Source organism: Rattus norvegicus, chromosome 3 (genome assembly GCF_036323735.1).
Source record: "Rattus norvegicus strain BN/NHsdMcwi chromosome 3, GRCr8, whole genome shotgun sequence".
Lineage (NCBI taxonomy): Eukaryota > Metazoa > Chordata > Mammalia > Rodentia > Muridae > Rattus > Rattus norvegicus.
The window spans coordinates 147900055-147914930 of NC_086021.1; the positions used below are offsets into that span (position 1 = coordinate 147900055).

General features: G+C 42.5%; 1 protein-coding gene across 5 annotated transcripts in view; it reads right to left on the reverse strand.

Annotated features, from left to right (window-relative positions):
- Positions 1-8350: 8350 nt before the first annotated feature.
- The window catches only part of Esf1 (ESF1 nucleolar pre-rRNA processing protein homolog), a 53163-nt gene continuing 46637 nt past the window's right edge, over positions 8351-14876 (reverse strand). For all 5 annotated transcript variants that reach the window (XM_006235106.4, XM_063284287.1, XM_006235105.5 and 2 more), the window contains 3 exons: positions 13066-13142; positions 11688-11834; positions 8351-9394 (listed from right to left, as the gene is read on the reverse strand). In XM_006235106.4, the coding sequence (XP_006235168.1) occupies positions 9101-9394; positions 11688-11834; positions 13066-13142 (518 nt within the window). In that variant the 3' untranslated portion in view covers positions 8351-9100. The remainder of the gene's footprint in view (positions 9395-11687; positions 11835-13065; positions 13143-14876) is intronic.

The window sequence follows — 14876 nt, forward strand, 5'->3', positions numbered from 1 at the left end:
GGAGCTTACATTTATGGCAGAACACAGTGGGATTTGTCTCAGGAACGCCCAGTTTGTGCAAGGGGACAATGACAGTTTAAGCTGCCGGCATGGACCTGCCCCACCGTTCTGCTCTCCATAGCAGAGCAGGCGTCATCGGCTCTTCTCCAGCCAAGTCTTTGTTCTGATGATGTGAGCAATTCGACAACTAGAATCTGCCTTTAGTTTACAAGTCATAAAAGATGCTTCAACAGCAGCTACCAACTTAACTGTAACTCAACAGAAACGACAGGAACGGTTGGAGGGAAACAGACTAAGCGGCTGTTCTATAGTCCTGTGTGTTTCGGTAGGCATCGAAGGTCAAGTTTCAGCAATATTTCTCTAAAAGGCACTTGGCAAGTGTTTTGCTGATTGATAAGCTATGATTCACCAGACAGATAACCATCATCAATGTGACGATAACTGGGTGGCTTACCACTCTCACCATGAGCCAGGCAGGTTTGAACTGGGTCATGTGGTGTGGCTTAATCATAACATACTGTAAACTACCATTGGGTGTGACAAAGCAGCCTTGGTGGCTGAAATGGTCTGGACCCCTGCATGCTTGATGTCGGTGTGATATTCCACAGTGGTTTGGTGGACAGTGAGAGGTGTCAGGATGTCCCATAGCTATTAATCTATCGGTCTGGGAGAAGTTACATAATTTCCAGAAACCAAGTATCAGGTTTCTACACTGGTGAAATGAAAGGAAAAATGCTTACCCTACTTACTTTTCGAAGTTATTAAAAATATGTGTCTTGGGTTCTTTCAAACAGTTTGATGTTTTTTTTTTTAAACCAGAATGAAAAATATTTATATGGGGAAAAATGCCAGTGCCTCCAGAGAAATTTAGTGAATAGTTTATCCTGCAAAATGTACCCTTACACAGCGTACATTTTGTACATCAAGTGCAAAAATTCAACCCAACAGGAAGTGCAGATTCTCCAGTACCCCAAAGCAGTGTTAATGGAGGTAATAATACTTCTTATTCTATGTGTTGACAACTCCCAGCTGTAAGTTTTGACCTAAAGAGCCCAATAGGAGTCCACACTATAAAAAATAAGTTTGCTTTTAAAGTGAGATCTAACGCTAAGTCAAAGAATGAACGAGACATTGGGAGCCAGGCATTGAGACCTAAACTTTCTAAAGCAGAGCAAGTGTACCTAATGGGATAGCTCAGAACATGAAAGTTTTATATGTGGTTTGTTCTTGGTTTTTTTGTTTGTTTGTTTGTTTGTTTTTTGTTTGTTTGTTTTTTGAGACAGGATCCCACTTGTAGCCCTGGCTGTCCTGGAAATCACTACGTAGACCAGGTTAGCTATAACTCATGGAGGTCCACTTGCCCCTGTCTTCCAAGTGATAGACTCACAGGAATGGGTCGTCATGTCCAGCGCTGTAGATGTGGTTGCCCCTGATGAGGAGATCCTCACATACACCAAATAATGCTATGTAACCGTGTTCTTCAACTTAATTGGTCAATAAAAAAGCTCAAGTCTGTGATTGGGCAGTGGATAGAAGCAGATGGGTTTTCAGTTATCTGGCTGAAGGTAGCAGGTATAGAGAGGAAAAGGAGAGATTAGGGGAGGAGGAAGCTACCATGCGAGGAGATGGATCATGAGTATGTGGCCTGGAAAAACAAGTAACAAGGGACATAAGGCTGTGGTGCAAGTTAGAATAACTCTAAAACCCAATGTAGGCTACAGTCTATGAACAAAATATCTGGTTTGTGTGTCTTTTATCTGGGCTAGCTAGAATATATAATCCATTATACATCCAGAAGTTTTGGATATCCAGGCAGGACCAGCCCCTCCATGTGGCTCAGCAGTTCATAGACAGAGTAGATATTGGGGTGGACCGACTCAAAATCCTGGATCTTGGGCCTGAATGTAGCCGTCAACCCACCAGCTCTCCCACACTCCCATCACTAAGGCCAGTTCTCCAGCACTGCCCTGGCTAGATCATCCAGCAGGGCCACCTCTCCTGACCTCATGAACCTGGGTCTGGCTCTCTCTACCTGCCAGAGACAGCAAAACCTAGGTGGTGGGAGGGCACCTCTCCCTCATTCATGCCACCATGTGGCAGACAAGGGACAGGACCAGCTCTCTTGTGCTCGAGCCTTCTGTCAGGCTTACCCTTAGGGCCAGCTCTACTGTGCAGGTCAGATGAAGAGCAGGGCCCATTCTCCTGCATGCTATGGCCAGTGAAGGGTGGGGCCAGCTCTGTACATACCTTGGGTATCATCATGGTCTCAGGCAACAGCCTTGACCAGGGATGTCCACATGCCTTTGATGGTAATATGGGACATGGACATAGACACACTCTCCTGCTGCATACTCATGAAACCAGACATGGTCCTCAGGGGCACACAGGACAGGACTTCATCATGATCTCAGGAGGCGTATTAGGCTACTCACGATAGCCTGCTTCTCTCCACCTTCATATCTCCAGATCTGCCTCTATAGCGCTCAAGCAGTCCGGCTTCTCTTTCTCTCTCGTCTCTTCATCCCATACTTGTACATCCTAGTGATTTATGCTGTGGATGGGAACATAATGGCGGGCCATTGGCTGTCTTCAAATGTTTGTCCAACCCTAAGATTCCAAAGGAAATAAATCTCTGGCCAAAGCTAAACACAGCACAGTAAAACTGGGATTCAACATAGAGTCATCCAGTCTCAGGGCTGAACCGCCACCACAACCAACTAGAGAGATGAGCAGATAGGTCAACGGTGAGAAGTAAACAGAGCAGGACATGTCCAGTCAACTGTGGGTCTCCGCTCTGCAGGTTCTGCTCTTCTTCCTGGGTTAGGATGCAGCTCTGGGAGTCACAGGTACTCATACAATGGTCAGGTTCTCTCAAAGGAAGATGGCGTAGACCCAGTGGAGCTTGCATTTATTACTGGGCCTACTGATGGACAGTGCAATCCACCATTTCCCAACGAGGAAGAACAGCAACCACCTTCGCAACTCCAGTTCTGCCTCGCTTCATGGCGTCATCTTTTCCATTGTCACCACCTATTTGCTTGCCTCCTTCTCTCCTGTCACTCACACCTACTCACTTCCTGCTGCACAGTGCTGTTGTCTCTGCACTTCCTGAGAAAATAGGGCTTGATTACAATTATTTCTTACAGTTTTTGATTTGATCTTGGTTTATTTAAAGACATTTGGAAGCTATCCAAACTAAAACAAAAACCAAATAGGTAGGTACCTAGGGAAAGCGAGTATCTTGTCTCCTCTGCCTCCAGAGGCAGTCCCTTTCCACCCTTGACTCAGATGGTCTTCTAGTCACAAGTGCGTGGGTTTGCTGCTGAAGTGGGGCAGTTGTGCAGAAGAATTAGATCAGATCCAGAATTCCTCCCTGGAAACGCTGGGTTAGAATTTCACTGCTTGCCATCCAGACAAAGCTTTAGGACATGTTCCTAAGCCATTACATTTCCCAAGATCTTGAACGGAAAAGCATTGTCTAGACAGATGATAGAAACGTTTCTCTGTTAATGGATTTAACATTTATACTTCTCTCTTTAGACATCGGGGAAATTAGACACTTAGTTGTTCTAAATGCTTAGATCAACTTCCAGATTGTTTTTTCTGTCATTAAATACAGAGTGAAATTGTTTAAAAATAATACTGATATGTATTTAATATGAGAAAATGTATTCAGTTCTTAGAATATTATGTACAATGATATTGACTTGCTTGTATAATATTGTTTTATCTTAGTAGCACCAAAATTCAAATTTTATTCTTTAAAAACATTTAGACTCATTTATCTTATATGTCTGGGTGCCGTGCCTGCATGTCTGAATGTGTTCTATTCATGTGCTTATGGGTGGTTGTGTTACCTCCTGGGTGCTAGGAACTGAGCACCCTTCTGTAAAAACAGCAAGGGCTCTTAACTGCTAAGCAATCTCTTTACATCCCTCAAAAATTTTCTTGATATCTATCTATCTATCTATCTATCTATCTATCTATCTATCTATCTATCTATCTATCTATCCATCTTTAATCCCAGCACTTGGGAGACAGAGGCAGATGGATCTCTGTGAGTTGAGGCTAGCTTGGTCTACAGAACTAGCTCTTCATAAAGAAGCCCTGTCTCAAAAAAAAACCCCAATTATTTCTGAATCTAAAATGGAAGGAAAAACATTTAGTAGCACAGAAACTGGACGTAGAACTCAGTGGAGACTGTGATGTTATTTTCTCAGCACTTAACCACAGTGGATTGAGGAGTTGATGAGATGAGCAAAGCAGGCTGAATGAGGGGTCCTTCCTGGGTAGCGCCTGTCCTTTCCTCTAATAATTTATGGGCTTCTGGGCTACAAGACTCCATCATTCTCACGTCTTATGACTTTTTCTTTTTTTCTTCTTTTCAGACAGAACCTAACTATATGTAGCCCTGACTGGAACTTAATATGTAGGCCAGCCTGACCTTGAAACTCACAGAAATCCACCAGCCCCAGACTCCCAAGTTCTGGGACTACTAAAGGTATGCCTGGTTCTGGTGATTTTGTTTATCTTAAGCCATCTAGAGTTGGTTGTATGGTTTTTCCATGGTTTGTGTGTGTCCTATGGATGGTCACATCCTCAAAGCTGTTTTCAAGTGTGATGTTGTTGACCTTAAAGGGTGGAGCCAAAGCTGGAGGCAATTGTCAGTGCAGCCACCACCAGCTGAAGAGATTAGGGCTGGTCTTCAGGCAGAGCCCAGGTAGCTCTCTTGGAAGTAAGGCCTCCTCATGTACTCTGCCCGTTCTACAAGTGCTCAATTCTCTTTTTTTTTTTTTTTTTCCATCATGTTGTGACCCAAGACAAAGGGCTTTCAGAGGCTCAGTGGACAAGGCCACTTGACCTTTGGGTTGGTCTGTATATGCTTGGCTCAGGGAATGGCACTATTAGAAGGTGTGGCCCTGTTGGAGTAGGTGTGTCACTGTGGGTGTGGGTTATAAGACCCTCATCCTAGCTGCCTGGAAGCCAGTATTCTGCTAGCAGCCTTCAGATGAAGATGTAGAACTCTCAGCTCTAACTGCTCCATGCCTGCCTGGATGCTGCCATGTTCCCACCTTGATGATACTGGACTGAATCTCTGAACCTGTAAGCCAGTCCCAACTAAATGTTGTTTTTATAAGAGTTGCCTTGGTCATGGTGTCTGTTCACAACAGTAAAACCTTGACAACCTTGGATTCCCCTTTTATTTTTCAGATAGATTCTCTTGTAGCACAGGTTGTCCTTGAATTTGCTATATTGTTGAGGCTAACTTTGAACTGCTGATCCTCATGCCTCTGTCTGCAAGTACTGAGATGTTAGACTTGAGCTACCTCTGCCTCTGATCTTGGATTTTCAGCCTCCATATTGATAATTAACACATTCCCCCCCTTTCTTTCTTTCGTAGCTTCTGGCATTTTATTATAACAATAAGAGATTAATATTGTTTGATGTGCTACATTGCTAAGGCAATGGAGAGGTTCATTGGCATGCAAAGAAATCTGGAGTGCATTCCCGGTGTGGTCTCTGATACTTTTTGAGTTTTCCAGTAGACCCCCTACAATTGTGAATGTAAAGGCTGGGTTATCCCTTCAAAAGGAGGAACTTATGTAATCACTAATTATTTTCAGAGTTTATACTTGATCAACGAGTTGCTGTTGGAGTAAACCCATCTTCAGCCAGGCAGTCACACATGCCTGTGGTTATAGATATTTGGGGGTGGGAGGCTGAATCGGGAAGATGGTTTGAGACCAAGAATTGAATACCAGCCAAGGGAACATAGAGATTGTCTTAAATCACACAAAATAAAACTTAAAAGTCACCTATAAAAAAGTATCTTTCCTTCTTAATTTGATAATTTCCCTCAAAATTTAATGTACTATTTTTTAAGACAAGGTTTCGCTCTGTAACCAAGGAACTCATTGCAATCCTCCTGCCTGAGCCTTCTGAGATCGGAGATTACAGGCATGAGTCACAACAGCCCTCAGATGAACTCTTTGCAGTATGGTCAACTGCATTCTTTCATATTGGCCCAAGAGAAAAGATACTGATATTAAGTTCAGATTTTTTTTCCCCTCAGGAAAAAAATATGACATCTACTCAAGACAAAAGTACGTAAAGGGGAATTTTTTTTTTAATTTCAAAAATGAATGAAAAGCACTTCATAAGCCCCAAGCAGGCACCGCTCCCAGCTCTCCTAGCACACACTTCCCAGCTAGGCTGTTTGCTTTGGCGCTGTGACACCATGTAGAGATTTTTGTCTCCACAGCTTGGCAAATTCGGAGTAATGTAGAACCCACACATAAGGCTCAACACAGGCTCTCTCACACGCGTCCTCATTTTCCCATGTGCCTGAGGCTGGCAGCTGCTCCTTTATAAATGTTGGGAGGAAGGTGATGATGTGATGGAGACACAGGAAACAGTTTGGAACCAGAATGCCAGGCACACAAGCACAGAGGAGTCCCATCTGCTTTCTAGGGCAGTTTGTTTCACTTCCCTTGACTTGTGGCCACACCCAGAAATCTGGAAACCTCACAGTTCCTAAGCATCCTATTCCAGAAAATACAAGTTGCACATAGTTTGACCACCATGTAACAGAAGAGGAGAAATGGGGCTGGAGAGGTAGCTCAGTTAGCAGGAAGTCTGCCCATTATTCAAGAGGCCCAGAGTTTATCAGTGCCACATGCTCTGGAATTACCCATGTAACTCCAGGAGTGGGAGGTAGAGGTAGGAGGACCAGAGGCTCAAGGTCCTACAGTCTGGACTATGTGAAACCCGGCCTAAAAAAGGGGTGGTGGTGGCAATCATGGTTCATGTTGGGGTTCAGGAATCAACACTGAAATCACTCAGACCCCAGCCTCAGTTAAGCAAAAATAATTTATTGAACACACACCCCAAGACAGACCAGGGTTACAGCATAGACTTGGGAGCTGAGGCTGGACCTTGACTATTTCTCAGGGCCACCTTATAAAGGCATGTGCCACAATGCCCAGATCTGTGTTCTGTGAGTTTCATTCTTTGAATTCACCAGGTGAGAACTCAGAAACCACTGACTTGGTCAAAGTTTTATGTGACCTTGAGTGGCTGGCATCTGATCCTGAGTTAAAGCCCACCTAAGACAAGAGGCCAAGTTCCTCTGAACGCCAAGACATCTCACTTTTCCTCCGTCAACTCCTCTGAAGAGTGATTCTGGCCTGTAACCTCAGAACTCAAAGAAGCGGAGGAAGACTGAGTTTGAAGATGAGGATTACAGAGCAAGTCCGTATCTCAAAACAGAATGCTTAGAATGTAGCTCAGCGGGAGGCCACTCCCCTAGTGCACACGGCTGGGTTTTATTTCCAGTACTCAAAAGAAATGAAACCAATTAAATTTCATCCCTACTTTATCTGAGTTAAAGCTAAGAAAAGTTTCCTTAAAAAGTATGAGAGAGATGGGTCATCGGTTAAGAGCACTGACTGTTCTTCCAGAGGTCCTGAGTTCAATTCTCAGCAACCACATGGTGGCTCACAACCATCTGTAATGGGATCCAATGCCCTATTCTGGTGTGTCTGAAGACAGCTACAGTGTACTCACATACATAAAATAAGTAAATCTTAAGAAAAGAATGAACTAAGGAATGTTACAGAACTATCTGTAGTCAATACACATAAGCACTGGTTGACTTCATTCTCACTGATTGGTCAACGTTGGGAGGTTCATGGACATATGTCAGCATTATTTGGATGAACAGTCTAACAAGAGTGCTCTTGACAAAGACAATCCTGCTTGGAGCCTTTATTTTTCTCCACTGTAGCAAACAATTTAAGAAGTGCTATTTTTCCCTTCCAGACTGTTTAAAACTGTCATGATTCATCTGCATTGAGCTTTGCACCTTTAAAAAACATGCTTTCTTGGTAAGCTTTGGCTTTTATACTAAAGATGACGGTACACAAACCTAAAGGATTTGTATTTCCTTTTGGAAGGTGCTGTATCTAATTGCTACAGTCCACTTTGCCTTTTACTTCCTTTTACTTATATGCAGCAATCTAGTTTTCCTGTGTGAGTGATCAGTTAATAGTTCATAAGATTCAGAACAGGTAGAACCAGCCCTTTAATTTTAAAAAGAATTGGGGTTTCCTTAAATTTATATCAGCATACCCACCCTTCTAAGACATTCTATAAACCTAAAGGAGAGACAGGTTTTTTTTGTTGGTACAAATAGGAAAATGACTAGAGTCCATGAACATTCCAAATCCAATTACGGGAGGAATAAAACTGCCTTCCCACAGAACTGACTTCTTAAAGAGTTAAAATCATACTTTTCAGAGTAGTTGGTTTAAGTGCGTACAATGACACAAACCAACGCTACACAAACGAGTAAATCCATCTCACACTTTTATTTATAAGTTAGTTCTACAAGCAAATTACTAAGCACAGAAAAGGTTCACAGCTTCCATCCTTTACACTAGAAAAATATATTATTTTACCAGCTTCTCAAATTTGCCTCCTGCCTTCAGAGACTAAGGTACTACATATACAGATTTTCAATTTGTTTTTACTCTTTACACAGAAAACTGACACTATTTACACAGACTGTAAATAGTATCTTACGGAGCCAAATCAGAGTAACCGTACTTGTAGGAAATGAACTTCATACAATATAAAAGTCTTAAGAATTCTATAGTTTATATAATTATATTATGGCAAGTCTGTGACAATACATAGTATAAAACATGAAGTATTTACAGTTAGGTAAACAATTACATAAGGGGAACATTTTTTCTAAGTTTAAAAATTTACTGTGTGTGTATATTTTGCCTGGAATTATGTTTATGCACACACTATGGGCAAGGAGACCGTGGCCCACAGAGGCCAGGAGAAGGCACAAGAATTACATATGGAATTACATATGGTTGTGAACTGCATGTGGGTGCTGGGAACCAAACTAAGATCCTCTGCAAGAACAACATTATTCTTGTGTTGAGCCATCTCTCCAGCCCCAATGAAGAGAAACTTCACGATGGTCAGAAAAGGGTATTTTTCATATTCTAGAAAGGTGGCTTTTTTCCCACTATCCTTTACGCTGGCTAATTCTGTACACTTGAGGAGATAGCAGAGGCTATCTCAGTTATTTGATCCTCTGTTTTTTCCTGGCTTGGAACTGCTCTGTTTTGTTTTTCACAGATTTAATCAGCATGGACAAGGCGGGATCCATGGGTTGCTTCTGTGCTGGCTTTCCCGTGTCCTGCTGTGCTCTCTCCACTGCTTGAATGAGTCGTTCTTCTTTCTGTTCTCGATGTCGTGCTTTCTCCTCCAGAATTTTTTCCATAGCTTTTGTTTTCTTGAAATTAGGATCAGAGGGATCCAAATTGAACAAGTGGGAAGTGTACATTGCCTGAAACCGTGCATCACTGACATTTACCTGCAAATGCAAAGAGAACAAACACGTAAACAAACGCAGAGTGCTGGGGTTATTACTGCACATGTGTGCACCCTGGGCACTGAGGCATTTGAACCAATTTCTGCAATCTCAAAGGCTTTCTGCTTGTTACTGGAGACAAGGTCTGTCTTTTTAGTCTAGGCTGAACTGGAACTTTCTGCTTTTGAACACAGGATCCTCGGTCCTGGTCTCCTGAGGACCAGAGTTACAGGTGTGTGCCACCATATCTAGGACAGACTCAATGGACTTTTAAGGCCCGCCTTTTTAGTAACAGTCTGTAGGGTGTGCTATTCTCTTTCTCCCATACTAATCTACTTGACCAGTGGCCCATGTGTATTCTGTGGTCTGTAACTTGGATGATCACTGTGACTGGCTAGAGAAGTGGCTCCTAAAGCAGGGCTTCCTGTTCCTTGCTTAGCATAAGACCAACTTCTAACTTGTCACAGACAAAGTCAATCAGGACACCATCTAATTGCCTGGAGTTTAAGCAGTCACTACATTTTGGTATCAGAAAGGTAGCTACTCAGGATTCCAGATTCAAGGTCACTGGGCAGCTTAGCCAAACCGTGATTCAAAATAAAATGTCAACAGTAGCTGGAGATGTTGTTCAATGGTGGAGGGCTTGCCTAAACCAGTGTGGGGCTCAAGGTCAACCACCCTGGGACCACAGTGAAAAAACAATAAAATAAAGAAATCCGCCTTTGAGTTCAAGATTTGGTGAGATACAAACCCCAGACTTATCCTCTATGTTTCTATAAAAAGTACTATGGCCCGAACTTGAAAAGTGTACCCTCAATCCAGCCAGGCTTAGGAGTAAACAACAAAGAAAGACCTGAGTCTACTTAGTTATAGTGATACTGACAGACACCGTACCAAAAATAACAAAGGGACTCTCATGAAAACGCAGTCTGTGTGTACACGTCTATGTGCAGGTGCCTGTACTGCAGATGACTGAGGTTGATGTCAGGTGTCTCCTTTTAATGTTCTCTCTCACTGAAGTGAGAGCCCATCAACTGGGTACGCTGGCTGTCAGCAGGCCCGCTGGATCCTTCTGTGTCCACTCCCTATAACTCCTGCTCCTGCTCCTGTGAGCACTGGGATCCAAACTCAGGTCTCAAGTTCTTTACCCACTGAGCCATCTCCAGAGCCCTCATGCAAAAACTTAAAAAAGATTATTTGTGTGGCACGTAGAGGTTAGAGCACAGCATGTGGGCGATGGGGGCTGGACTCAGGTTGTCAGATTTGGTGGTAAGTGACACTACCTGCTGGGCTGTATCACCAGTTCCATGAAAAAGTATTTTATACACGATTACTTATGGGTGAAGATAGAGCTCACAATAGAAAAAGTAATTTATCAGAGACTCCATGGGAACACAAACATATATGAAAAGGTGGAGCCGTAGTTGTCTTGCAATCCTTCTAACATGCTACAAAGAAGTTTACGTCTTTCCATTCACTTTGATCCAATTCAAAACTCACCCATCTATTTTTTTCTTCCAAATTCACTAGTGGAAACTGTCAAGTAGTTCCTAGTGGCTATTTTAAAGTTTTCTGTGGAGGGCTCGGACTCATGCCTCTGGTCATTAGGACCACACTCTCAGCATAAGAAGGAAACTGATGAGTGACAGCAACAATATACACAAATTAAAAAGCATGGCCCACCTAGTTGGCTACTGTACACATTGAGAGTGAGGCCTGTCATGTGACCTCTCCATGCTCAGCTGACTATCAATGCACGAGCATTACTGTTTCTGGTTTTGACATTTAAAGGCTATAGGTTTTTGTTGTAGCATGGCTACCAACTTTAAGCTAACTATCTCATTTAGTGCTCAACCGGAGAACAGCGGTGTGATCCACTCTGGGATGAACTGTTAGATTAAAGGACAGTCACTCTGTCACCTCTACAGGCCTTGACAAGACTTTTTGAGGGTAACTTCTTGCCTGATTCCTATCTCCAGAGTGACTTTAGATTTAACTCCACCTTCAAGAAGCTAACAATGCTTGCAGAAAGGAGTCTAGTATAACTGTTCTCTGAGAGGCTCTACCCAGCAGCTGACTGAAACAGACACAGAGACCCACAGCCAAACATTGGATGGGGACAGAGACTTGATGTGCCAGGCTGGGGGATACCCAAGGGGAGCTTCCTCCCTTTCAGAGGAGAAGGGGAGTGGCATGGGGGAGGGACTATGTGAGGGGGGGAACCAAGATATAAAATGAATTAATAAGAAAATCAATGGGAAAAAAAGACGCAATAATAACTTGAGCTGCCAGTTACCTCAAAGTCATCTTCAAGTAACTCCTTCTTTTTCATAAGCTGTTTCTTCTTCTTTTTGCTCAGATTCTGGTGCTCTACGATCTTGTCATAATTGAAGTGTTTCTTGCTATCCTCTTCCTCATCCATTACAAGTAAAGCCATCTCGGCCTTCGGAGAGGAAAACAAACAAAGAAAAACGACAAATGCACAGCTGAGTTTCCTCAGTTGCTGTTCTGAGCATTGCTTCTACTCCATGAATGGAGCTTAGGAAGAGGCCCAGGAGACAGAGCTTAAGTTCATCCCAGGCTACGAGGTGAGAACTAGCTACAGGGAAGGAGGGAGAAATAGCCTTTATTTAAAAGACAGGCTTCCATTTCTGTAGAGGGACCTCATTAGAAGGCAGAAGGAAGAGCCCCAGGTCTGTCAAATACATTTCATCTTCACCTTGTTCTTTTTAAGCAATGACATGAAATTTACTTTGTGATACACATTACAGTTTCCAGATGTGTACTTTAGCAATTAGGAAAATTCCTTCGCTCTCTTTCCCCTTGCCTCTTTCAATACTGATACACTTCCATGAGGCAGACTCAGCATTTGCTTCTGAGGATAAGCACTGCGTTTCCACTGACCATGAGACCAAGAGTCAGCTAAACAACCACTAGAACTAGAGGCAGCACGCTCCGGCGCCTCCCACAGCTCCCTGTATTACACACAGGACGCTGTATTCCTCGCCTCCCATCACTGGCACTCACATGGGACTTCCCTATAGAGCCAAGTTCCATGAGCGGAACTTAAGCTACTTTAAGTAGCTTTATGAGTGCTACTTCTATGTAATGGGTGGAGAATAGAAACATGCACTAAGCTCCACAGTTTAGATGGCTAGTCAAGGCTCACTCCCAGAGCCACATGGGTGCTGCTGACCCCGCAGAAGTACACATGACTTTGGAGTTTTGGAATCACTGGGTTATGCATAAATATGCATAATTTCTAATGAAGACTTAACATTTGTATATTAAACTTATAACCTCTAATAATAAAAGAGAAATTAGCACTTGACAAGCTATATAACAGAAACTGTAGTATAAGGCAGAGTCAAATAGAATCAAAGGATATGAAAACATTACTTTTAGGTTTAAATATGTCTCAGTCATAGGGTGTGAATGAAAAAAATCTTAGTCATAAAAGTGTATACATATTCATATTCTGCAGAAATGTTTGGTTAAAGGTGACATTTAAAAATTATGTGGCTAAGATAGCTATGTATCTTATAATTTATTTACAAGATCCACTTGAAAAACTAGTTTTAAAATTAGAGACAACGAGAACTCATGTGAATCACATCACTTTAGCTGCACATATCAATCATTGATTAACACTCAACAACAACCACGATGTCTACCTTTTGTTTTTCTAGTTCAGTTTCTTCCTCTGAAGTTGCGCCGTCTTTTGCAGATTTCATTGATTTTTTCTTTATACCTGGTACAGCAAACCAACAGACAGCTTAAAAGACAGGCTCAACAGGGAAAATTTGTTTACACTATAAACAGAACACAAAATATCTAGAAGTGATTGTCTATTTTAACATTTATTCATGAGTACACAGTAGCTGTCTTCTGACACACCAGAAGAGGGCATCGGATCCCATTACAGATGGTTTTAAACCACCATGTGGTTGCTGGGAGCTGCCCTCAGGATCTCTGGAAAAGCAGTCAGTGCTCTTAACTGCTGAGCTTTTCTCCAGCCCTCTAGAAGTGATCCTAACAAATGTCAGACCAGAAGAGAGAAAGGCAAACACAGAAAGAAGGCCATGGGTCTAAGAGTGCACAAGCCTTCTGGGAGGCAACTAAGTGTTAAAAAGAAGGCGCTTTTGTTAGTATAGTGGCACATTTCTGTAACTCTGGCACTGGGATGGCAGAGGAAGAAGGGTGCAAGTCCTAAGGATGACACATAGTGAGACCATCTCAAAACCAAAGCAAAACCAGGAACTAAAGACAGTCACTAAGCTATGTACTGAACAACATGGCTTAGTCTTTTTGTAAAGAAAAAAAAAATCCCCAAAACTTCACGGGTTATTCAAAAGGATGAACAATTTGCCTCATCTTAGAAAAACAGAATTGAGTTATGCCCTTATCTGTAAAACAGGTGCTTTAAAAAAAATTATGTGGGCGTGCATGTATCATATCAAGAGGGAAGGTCAAAGAACAAATTCTGGGAACTGGTTCTTCCTTTCCATGTGGGTCAGGTGTGTGTGTGTGTGTGTGTGTGTGTGTGTGTGTGTGTGTGTGTAACTCAGGTCTTTCATGTGACAGTAAGCACATTTACCCTCCGAGTTATATCTTGCTCAGAGGTATATATGTGTGTACCTAGTGAGTGTGTGGTACCCATGGCGGCCAGAAGAGGGCATCAGTTCCCTAGGAACTACAGTGACAGTTGATCTTCCATTTGCATGTTAGGAACTGATATAGAATCCTTTGCAAGAAAACTGAGTGCTTTTAGTCACAGAGCCATCTCTCCAGTTCCAAACAGAGAATTCGGTAGCAGCTACTTAGAATACCTGTAGGGTTATTCTAGGGACTCCATGGATTAGTAAACTGCAAGAATGCAGCTATTGCTTTGCCCACTACTATGTGCTATAGATGTCTGCAATTATTCCCACTATTGTCTGATTATACATATGTCTTAAGGTTTTTAGTATAAGTTATGCTGATGCTTTGCTTCTTTTGTGTGTCTAAGTGTGAGGACTGCAAAAGTAGATGAAGTCATGGTGATGGATAGGAAAGATCAGTTTGAATATCTGGTTAGTTTAGAATGTTTCTGCAACTCTGGTTCTCTGTGAACCATGGGACACCATCCACTGAATAGAAATGGACAATCTTGTACTGGGAATGCAGCTCAGTTGGTACAGTGCTTGCCTAGCATGCATAAAGTTCTGGATTTGATACAACGCAACATATAAGCAGGCATAATGGTTCAACTCATGCCTGCAACTGAAGCACTCAGGAGGTGGAGGTAAAAGGTTATCCTTAGCTACACAGGGAGTTAGAGCCAACTTGAGCTACATGAAACTTCATCTCCCAACAAAAAAACCAAAAATGAACTGTGCAGTGGTTTGAATGAGAAAGTCCTCTGTAGTCTTAGGCATTTGAATACTTGGTCTCTGGTTGGTAGTGCTGTCTGAGGTTGGCTAGCTATGGCATTATATTACGGTCT